At 48.0% G+C, this 10,420-nt stretch overlaps 1 protein-coding gene across 2 annotated transcripts in view; it reads left to right on the top strand.

Moving 5' to 3' along the window:
• Mmd2 (monocyte to macrophage differentiation associated 2) overlaps positions 1-9,860 on the top strand; it is a 44,936-nt gene extending 35,076 nt beyond the window's left edge. Inside the window, exons 5-7 of one of the 2 annotated variants that reach the window (XM_057765452.1) lie at positions 2,422-2,523; positions 4,866-4,935; positions 8,379-9,860. In XM_057765452.1, coding sequence (XP_057621435.1) covers positions 2,422-2,523; positions 4,866-4,935; positions 8,379-8,582 — 376 coding nt within the window. In that variant the 3' untranslated portion in view covers positions 8,583-9,860. The remainder of the gene's footprint in view (positions 1-2,421; positions 2,524-4,865; positions 4,936-8,378) is intronic. The other variant, XM_057765453.1, reaches the window with a different exon arrangement.
• Positions 9,861-10,420: the final 560 nt, after the last annotated feature.

The following is a 10,420-nucleotide window of genomic DNA, read 5'->3' on the forward strand; positions in this document are numbered from 1 at the left end:
CCATACTGGAAGGGTCCCCCAACATCGGTGACCATAATTAAGGTCACCACGCACAGCCATCCCCAGAGGCCCTTCTAGGTGATTCTGAGAACTCATCGAGTTGACAGTTAGCACTAATCACCTCACTCACTATTCTTTTTAAAAATGTATTTATTTTTATTTTATGTGCATTGGTGTTTTGCCTGTGTGATACACCTCACATGTCTGTTAGTGTGTCGGATCCTGGGAATTGGAGTCACAGACAACTGTGAGCCACCATGTAGGTACTGGGAACTGAACTCAGGTCCTCTGGAAGAGTAGATAGTGCTCATAAATCCGGCCCTGCTATTCCTTTTGTTTTTATAAAGATTTGTTAATTTTTTATTTTAAATTTTATAAACTTTAGTATGAAAACTTGCAAAAATAAACTCACATGCCCAAACTGGCCATATCCTAAGTCTGCATATCTCGATGACTTATATGGTTAGAGTAGCCATCTTGGGATGGAGGTTGTGGCGCTTCCCTTTGGAGTTTGCACTTTCATTATCAAATATATTCTTATGCACGTATCTGTCACCCAAAACAAAAAGTCCACGACCGGGTCAGAACCAGAAAAGCTATAGGCTCTCTCCTCTTTCCTAACCCGTCACCTGCACTCAGCGCCTTCTCACCCTCGTCTTCAGCCCTGTTCTCTTTTCAACAAGCTCTGCTGGGCCCACGTGTCCGTTCATTTACAGACATACACATATGATTGTACAGGTGTTTACTTATTTTAAATTATGTGTCTGTGTGAGATGTTGTGTGCATGTGTACCACATATCATGGTTACTTGTGGAGGCCAGAAGAAAGTGCCAGGTCCCTTGGAACTGGAGTTACAGGTGGCTAATGTGGGTGCTGGGAACCGAGCCTGGGTTCCCTGCAAGAGCAACGAATCTCAGTGTCTCTGTCTCTCCTCCCCCCACCTCTGAAGATGGGTCTCACTATGTAGCCCTGGATGACTTGGAACTCACTGTGTAGATCAGGCTGGATCCCATCTGGGTCTGCCTCCCCAGTGTTGGGACTAAAGGTGTGTGCCACCATGCCTGGCACAGCAAATAGTCGTAACTCTCCAAACTCCAGCTTGCTGTTCTTGACTGACCTCATCCCTCCGACGTAGCTTCCGGGGATTCCCCATGTTGGTTCTGTCTATCCTCCTATTTTTAAAATGACCATGAATAGGGCCTTTAAGATGACTTAGCCAGGAGCAGGGGTGCATGTCTTTAATTTCAGCATCCAGGAGGCAGAGGCAAGTGGATTTCTGAGTTTGAGGCTAGCCTGGTCTACAGAGTTAGTTCCAGGTCAGCCAGGACTACATAGAAAGACCTTGTCTTAAACAAACAAGCAAGCAAGCAAACAAACAAAAACTAAAACCCCAAATAGATGACTTAGCAGATTGAAAGAAAAGGTGCGTGCACACAGCCCTGACTTCTGTAGACAAACCTGAGTTCTCGCCCGGGAAGCCACATAGTAGAAGAGAACCAACCCTCAATCCTCTGACCTCCACACATACACTATGGCAAATGGGCACATACGCACACATACACACACAAAGTAAATGTTAAAAAATTAAAAACCTGGGCTGGAGAGATGGCTCAGTGGTTAAGAGCATTGCCTGCTCTTTAAAAGGTCCTGAGTTCAATTCCCAGCAACCACATGGTGGCTCACAACCATCTGTAAAGAGGTCTGGCGCCCTCTTCTGGCCTTCAGGCATACACACAGATAGAATATTGTATACATAATAAATAAATATTTAAAAAAATTAAAAACCTACAGATGTACTCAAAATATTATATAAAATTACAAGAGTTGGGCATGGTGGTATGTATTAGGGTTCTTTAGAGAAACAGAACCAGTAGAAGTTATGTATATAAAAGTTTTGTATATAAAAGGGGCGAACTTGTGTGTGTGTGGTGTGTGAACATGTGTACATACACTCATGTGAAGGACAGAGGTCATGTGAAGGTTAGGCATCTCCCTTGTTTGAACTCCACTTTACTTTTTGAGACTGAGCCACAGGGACCCTCCCATCCCGCCTCCCTGTCACTGGGGATTATGTGTCCTCGTGCTTGAGTGACTAGCATTTTGCTGGCTCAGTCTTTCCAGCTGTGAGGTTTGCTTTGGTCTGGGTCTTTTGTCACGCGTTTAACTCAGACTGGCCTGGAACCAGCGACTCTCCTACCTCAGCCTCCTGACTGCTGGGATGACAGGCATATGCCATGGGTCTAAATTTGACAATTCAGTTTGCACGGCATTCTGTCCCTCCGAGGTGAGAGTCCTTGTCCTATCTGGGCAGCTATTGGGGATTGGGCTGCTCTGGAGTCAGCTTCCTGTGATAGGCTGGCCATGGAGTGCTTGGCCTTGGTGGCCCCCATCATGCTCTGCCCTTGGCTTTCTCTCTCCCAGGCTGAATCTCCGGGAGCTGGGCCCCTGGGCTTCCCACATGCGCTGGCTGGTCTGGATTATGGCCTCTGTTGGTACTATCTATGTCTTCTTCTTCCATGAACGGTAAGTCAGGACTAGGGGATCTCAGTTTGGGGAGGTGATCCTTAATTCTTCAGTACCAACTGCTCAACAGCCTCAAGCAGGTGAAGCCCCAAGATGACCCCCAAATTGTGAGGACATGGCCTTGCCCGCATCCTAACTTGAGGACCATGGTTGTATACCAGGTGCCATCCCCCAGAGGGACAGATCTGAAGCAGTGTGTGTGTGTGTGTGTGTGTGTGTGTGTGTGTGCGTGCGTGTAGGGGCCAGAGTTTAATGCTGACCACTGAGCCTTAGATCTTCTGTCTCTTACACCTCCCCCCCCCCCAGAAATGAGGTTACAGATGTGTGTGAGAATGCCTGGCTTTTATGTGGGTGTGGGGCTTTGAACTCAGGTCCTCATGCTTGTACAGAAAGCCCTTTACCAATGAAGCCATCTCCCCAGGCCTTGAGTGCCTCCCCTTCACCCGCTCCGCAGATATCATAGTAGGTGTTAGGAAGAGGGCTCTATTGCTGAAGCTCCTGTTGTTCAAGCATGAAGTACGGAATTCGATCCCCAGAACACACTTCAGTAGCTGGGCACAGTGAGTGCCCATCATCCCACTGCTGAAGAGGCAGAGACAGGAGGATCCCTGGGACTTGCTGCTCAGCCAGTGCTGGGTCCTGCCTGACATATTCATCCATGCTTCGGGGCGAAGAGTGTGGATTAAGAAAGAGACAAGAGACAGCAGATAGAGTTGGAGGGCAACCAGTGGATACCGTGGTCGGCCTCATGTTTATTTCTCATAGCCCTTATTTACCCTGATCCCTAAAGAAGGCAGAAGACAAAAGACTTCTTCACCAAGATACAAAGAACAAACAAAGTAATTACCTTTTGTTTTTGTTTTTTCAAGACAGGGTTTTCCTGTGAACAGCCCTAGATGTCCTGGAACTAGCTCTTGTAGTCCAGGCTGGTCTCGAATTCACAGAGATTCTCCTACCTCTGCCTCCAGAGTGCTGGGATTAAAGGTGTGCGCCGCCGCCGCCGCCGCCACCTGGCTAGTAATTACCATCTTAATACTCAAAACATCAAGTAACCACACCCGAGGTCAAACATCCTATAGTAGCCACACCTTAGGTCAAACCTTCCTTAACACAACCTTGAAGGAGCAAGAACAGGTCTGAGCTCTCTGATCTTTAGTTAGGGTTGAGCAGATCCACTTCTGTGGGCTCCCATAAGCCAGCTTACTCTACTTGGCAAGGTTCACGTCAGTGAGAGACCCTTTCTTAAGGTGGGCAGCACCTCAGGAATGACCCTTGAGGCTACTCTCTGACTTCCATACATATGTGCCCATGCTTCACACATATCTGGCCACACATGAGCACACACATCAAAACATTTTACTTCATTTTTATGTGTCTGTATGCATGTGTGTAGTTGCCCAAGGAGGCCAGAAGAGGGCGTCAGATCCCCTAGAGCTGGAGTTGTAGGTGGTTGTGAGCTGCCCATTGTGGGTGCTGGGATTTGAACTATATGTACTCTTTTTGGTTTTTCGAGACAGGGTTTCTCTGTGGTTTTGGAGCCTGTCCTGGAACTAGCTCTTGTAGACCAGGCTGGTCTCGAACTCACAGAGATCCGTCTGCCTCTGCCTCCCAAGTGCTGGGATTAAAGGCCTGTGCCACCACCTCCCTATATGTGCTCTTAACTGCACATATATCCTATCCAGATTCTTCCTTATGGCATCATAGGTTACTTGACCCACTCAGTGAACTATATCACCGGTCACCTGCCTTCCCTAGACTGTATTATCAGATAATGGGGAAAGGCTTTAAGAGGTCATGTACCCTGAAACCTTTTCTTCTGCTATGACACTGGACTGACAGTCATTAAGTGGGGAGGAGAGAGAAACCAGGGAAGCAACAGAAAATAACAAAGACCTGCAACCGCAGAGCCCAAGGGGCTCCAGGAGACAAACAATCCAGAATGGCATAGGGTTCGGTTCATCTAGCAGTCAGCACAACTGAGAATGACTGTTTGGGTCCTGTGGGAGAAGATGCTGGGATTAATTAGTAATGTCTGCCGTAGGCCACATATTGACAGTACCCATGTGCTTGCTATGTTTAAATTTGCAACCCATGTTCTACCTACAGTGTATACTGTAGAAGCTCAGAAATGGGCTCAAAGAAGAAAAGGGACTTGTCGTATGATTTGTGCAAGGTCACATGACTTCCATTACCCGCTGATGTTGCTGGGCAAAATATGAGCTGAGGAGTTTTACACAGAGAAAATCTCCTCTTCTTGCTGTGCTGGTCTTCAACATCAGAAAGTGGGGTGCCCTGTCCCTACTTGGAAGCTTGTCCTGAGATCACATGATCTGTCTCCCCAGGTACAAGCTTGTGGAGCTGCTCTGTTATGTGGTGATGGGCTTTTTCCCCGCCCTGGTCATCCTCTCCATGGTAAGTCACACTTGCCCAGCAGGAGGACTCCGATCACATGTGTGAGCTGGACCTGCCTCTCGAGACTGTCAATCAAGCCCCCTCCTCTGGCAGCAGGGGAAATGGGCTGAGTAGGTCTGTGGGTTTGCCTGACGGGACAGAGAACATGGAGAGCTCCCCTGGGAGCTGCAGCATATCTTGTGCCTAATTCCGAGGTTAGGTCTCCATATACCACGAAGGTGACTAGACAGCTCAGGCAAGTCACTGACCATGGTGCCCGGGACACGGTGCCTGCTAAGAAACACTGCATGTCTCAACTGCTGTGTGGTTAATATTCAGTGACAATACTCTTGAGGACTAGGGAAAACGTTATTGTGTGTGTGTGTGTGTGTGATGCCTTAGAGGTAGTTTCAGTACCACTCAAATGCTTTAGATTAATTTTTTGATGCTATGATCAAAAGCAACTTAGAGGGCCGGACTGGAGAGATGGTTCAGTGGTTAAGAGCACTTGTTGCCCTTGCAGAGGACCTGAGTTTGGTTCCTAGCACTTACATAAGGTGGTTTACAAACACTTTAAACGCCATGTGATCTGATGCCCTCTTCTGGCCTCCATGAGCACTACACACAAATGGTGCATATACTCCCCTCCCATATACATATATATAAAACTAAAAATGAAATGATTTTTTTTTGTTTTTTTGAGACAGGGTTTCTCCATAGCTTTTGGCTCCTGTCCTGGAACTAGCTCTTGTAGTCCAGGCTGGCCTCGAACTCACAGAGATCTGCCTGCCTCTGCCTTCCGAGTGCTGGGATTAAAGGCGTGTGCCACCACTGCCTGGCTATGAAATGATTTTTAAACAGCAGTTTATAAAAGAAAGAGTTAATTTGGATCACAATTCCAGGTTACGGTCCATCATTGAGGGGAAGCCAAGGCAGGAACTTGAAGCAACTTGTGACATCCACAATCAAGAGCAGAGAGAAATTCATGTGTGGCTAGTATTCAGCTTACTGCCTCTACTGTCATATGGTCCAGGACTCAAATCCAGAGAATGGCGCTGCCCATTCTTAGGCTGAGGCTTCACACATCAGTTAGGACAATCAAGACAACCTCCCACGGACATACCCACTAAACTACCTGATCTAGACGTTTTCTTGTGACTCTCCTTTCAGGTAATTCTAGATTGTCGAGTTGGCAGTTAAAATTAAGCACCGCACAGGAGCTTTAATCTCTAAGAGACGTTTTTATTTTTTTGAGAGAGGGTCTCCGATAGCCCAGGCTAGTATCAAACTCATTTATGTAGAGTAGGGTTGCAGGCAGGTGCCACTTGCCCAGTCTCCAAAAGACTTTGTTTTGTGACTGTTCAAGCTGTAGAAAGACAAGGATAGTGGAACCCAACTGACCTAAAGATGAGTAGGTCCTGTGTGTCAGTACAGATGAAGGGCATGAGTGTGGCGTCCAGCATCACCTTTGGCAGCTCACAAACACCTGTAATTCCAGCTCAGGGTATCTAGTGCCCTCTGCTGGCCTCCTTGGGTGCCCACATACTCATGACATACACACACAAACAAGTAAACAACTTTTTAAAGTAAAAAATAATCTTAAAATAAAAAGCTGGACATGATGCATGCATTTGTAATCCCAGCACTGGGAAGAATCTCTGAGCTTATTGGCCAGTCCGTGTAGCCTTACTGATGAGCTCCAGGCTAGTGAGAGACCCTGCCTCATAAAACAAGGTGGATGGTCGGGGGCTGGTGGTACATCTCTTTACTTGAGAGGCAGAGGCAGGCGGATCTCCGAGTTTGAGACTAGCCTTGTCTACAGCGTGAGCTCCAGGACAGCTAGGGCTACACAGAGAAGCCCTGTCCCAAAAAACCAACCAAACCAAAACAAAACAAAGCAAACCAAAACCGAAGGTGAATGAATGGTGTCCTGAGGAGAAATGCCTGAGGCGGATTTCCGTCCTCAATATGCGTGCACACATACTACAGAGAGGGGGGGGGAGAAGGAGGAGGAGGAGGAAGAAGAAGAAGGAGGAGGGGGAGGAGGAGGAGGAGGAGAGAGAGAGAGAGAGAGAGAGAGAGAGAGAGAGCACGAGCACACTCCCCCCACCAGGAATCCCGTTTTTCCTCTATTGCTAAAACTCCTCCCCCTGAGAAGATGTGCACAACGTCTACCCCTCCTTGGGTCCACCAGAGTCTGCTCTAGCTTACTGCAGGGCAGTGTGTGAGGGATTATGGGCAGGAGCATGGACGACTTGGAAGCAGCCACACTGGAAGGTTTGCATCACCATGCTTGATGACTCCCTGTGGCTATGGAGATGGAGTCCCCTCCATAGCCCCCACCCATATCTTCTAGTCCTTCTCAGGAACCCCAAGGCCGTGTGCAATTATGGATGAATTGGGAGGGATGGCTAGATACTCAGGTGAGGCTATGACCTCCCCTGCCCCCTCTTTCCAAGAGGGGGTATCAGCATTCAACAAGCCCAGCTGTGACGATCTTGGCAAGCAGGCCCAGCTAAAACTTCTGGAGATGGCGGCAATTTGGCTTGGAGGACAGCTCTGTGCAACATCCTCCATCCAGGTCATGGCATCCCCTTCTGCTGTCTGTCTCTATGGGCTTGGCTACTTTGGGACAGTCACGTTTTGTGGTAGCTGTCCTTTCGTGCCTGGCTTATTTCACTTAGCATTGTGTCCTTGGAGCTCCTCCACATGGTGGCTTGTGTCACAATGGTCCTCTTGTCTTTAAGGCAATGTAACAAGTAACATTCCATGGTATGGGTATACTAATCGACTCTGTGTGTGTGCGTGAGTGTGTGTATGTATGCATGCATGTGCGCGTGTGTGCGTGTGTGTATACTAACCGACTCTGTATGTGTGCGCATGTATGCGTGAGTGTGTGCGTGTGTGCATGCATGTGCGTGTGTATACTGTCTCTGTGTGTGCGCGTGTGCATGTGTGCATGCACGTGCACAAGTGTGTATACTAACTGACCCTGTGTGCGTGTGTGCATGTGTGTGTGTGTGTGTGTGTGTGTGTGTGTGCAGCGATGGGGACTGAACCCAGGGCATTGCACATTCTAGGTCAGTACTCTACTGTTCAGCCGCATCTCCAGCCCTCTTTCTCCCTCCCCTGGGGTCTCAGTATTTAGCTTACATTCTCCTTGAACTTGCTATGCCTCCCTATAAAAGCAACCATTTTGAGATTTTGGGTTTGCACTGTAGAGGCAGAACCTTGGATTTCTAATCCTGCTACATTTGCCTTATTCCAAGTGCTAGGCCTCTGAGGTTTGAGTTCGCTATCATCAATTGCAGATTTTGCAAGTTAATATGGAAAATTTGATGCCACAATATTGAGACTTCCTAGGGGACTTGGGGTTTGTTCGCCACTTGTATGTCTTTCCATGTGGGTAGCAGGGAATGATGAACTCTCCCTCTGACTTGTGTCCAATCCTTTTCTTCCAACAGCCCAACACCGAGGGCATCTGGGAGCTGATGACAGGAGGGGTCTTCTATTGCTTGGGCATGGTCTTCTTCAAGAGTGACGGGAGGATTCCCTTTGCTCATGCCATCTGGCACCTCTTTGTGGCATTTGGTGCTGGTACCCACTACTATGCCATCTGGAGGTACCTCTACCTGCCCAGCACACTGCAGACCAAGGTGTCCAAATGAGGTGACCCAGATTCCATGGGTCATTTAGATTTTGGAATCAAAGCATCATGGAAAGTGAACTGTGAACTCTAACCTAGAGCATAGTGCCAAGCTCTGCCTGCCTTTTCCTGGATGGAATTTTTTAAGGGTCTAAGGTCTCTTTCAGTGACAGCTGTACCCCCTTTTGAGTCTCCAGCAAGGAAGAAAACATTTAGCCATCTCCATGGAGAAGAAATTAATTCAGTACTGTGTTTCTACTTTAGACAAATGATTTTTTAATATATAACCAATATTAACATCTTCAGAAAAGGGCAAAATAAGGAATGACCTTCCAAGAGGTAATTTTTAAGGTCCTGAGAACCTTCCTTTCTGCTGCAGGGGAAAGTCACCTAGCATTATAGATGACACATGGGGAATATCCCTGACCATTGCAGGCATCATCAATCAATTGCAGCATTTACATAGTGATAGAATTCAATATAGTGCCCCAAGCAGACCTTACTAATTGATTCTGTGCTCACGATGGAACCTCTTGGCTGGCCTGGTGTGTTAAGAAACAAGATCACAGCAGAGTCGTTAGAAGTCACTATATGGAGGAACATGTTTATCTCTGGACACCATTACCTTCTTTTCCCCCTGTCCACCTTCAAGGAAGTTCTTGGTGTGGGATGTTTTGAGGCAGTGCAGGGAAACCAAGGCATCCATTCCCAACAGCTGCTCACACTCTGCTCTGCTCCACTATGGCTGGTCCATGGTTCTGGAGGTGCTGAGGGCTGGGATGAGGATGTTGCTACTTGGCCATTTCTTCTCATCTCACAGAATTTAGAGAAACGATGAAGCTGGGTTCACCAGAGGGCTTTTTCTTGGTGTCTGGAGATGGCTCTCAGAGGCCCTCCATTGGGCCCTCAGGCAGGGTCTTCGTCTATCAGAATGAATGGAACGTTTGCATCCCCAACCTCTGAAGTGGCATGAAGAACATGGCTGCCAGGGGCCTGTCCTCAGCCACCTCTACTCCTGGGCTAGCCTTGTCATAAGATGCCACCTGAACACTGGCGGAGTGCCGGAGCTGCGGGTCTAGCTCCTGACCTGAACTGACATCTCAGACTCTCTGGAAGAAGCTACTGGAAATCCAGGGTCCTGTTCAATGACTGCCAGCCAGATGGATGTGGGCGAGGGTGGGCCAAGACAGGGTGCCTTATACTTTGTTCTAGCACATTCCAAGGTATTTCAGGGCTTTGGCACCTGGAATCCCATATGTCAAAGCCAGTATTAAATCAAGTTTATGCATTCTTCAGAAAGATGGTTTTGAAGCCAGTGAGCTTTAGAATTGATTTTGTCTGGCCTGGCCTGCCTGTGCATATGAGTGCTGTGTGCATGTATGAAAGTGTGTGTGTGTGTGTGTGTGTATGTGTGTATGAAAGTGTGTGTGTGTGCATATGAAAGTGTGTGTGAGTGCATTATGAAAGTGTGTGTGTGTGCATGTATGAAAGTGTATGTACGTGTGTGTGCGTGTACATGTGTGTGTGTGTGTGAGAGAGAGAGAGAGAGAGAGAAAGAGAGAGAGGGAGAGAGAGAGAGAGAGAGAGAGAGAGAGAGAGAGAGAGAGAGAGAGAGAGAGAAAACAGACAGGGCTTCAGCCCCTGGAAACCGTCTTGGATACCTCTGTTCCATGGCTCGCTCCCATGTTTCCCCCAACTGGGGATGAAGGTTCAGAGAAGAGGACCAAGATGGAAAGAGCTGACTGCAGCTTGGGACCAGGACCCTCATAACTGACCTTCCTCTGGGTCTGAGGCTGTGGGTGCAGGGCTTGGGCATCTGCACCGCTGTGTGGGAACTCCCCAGGTATGACCCTGTTCAGA

The sequence above is a fragment of the Chionomys nivalis genome, chromosome 3, assembly GCF_950005125.1.
Source record: "Chionomys nivalis chromosome 3, mChiNiv1.1, whole genome shotgun sequence".
NCBI lineage: Eukaryota > Metazoa > Chordata > Mammalia > Rodentia > Cricetidae > Chionomys > Chionomys nivalis.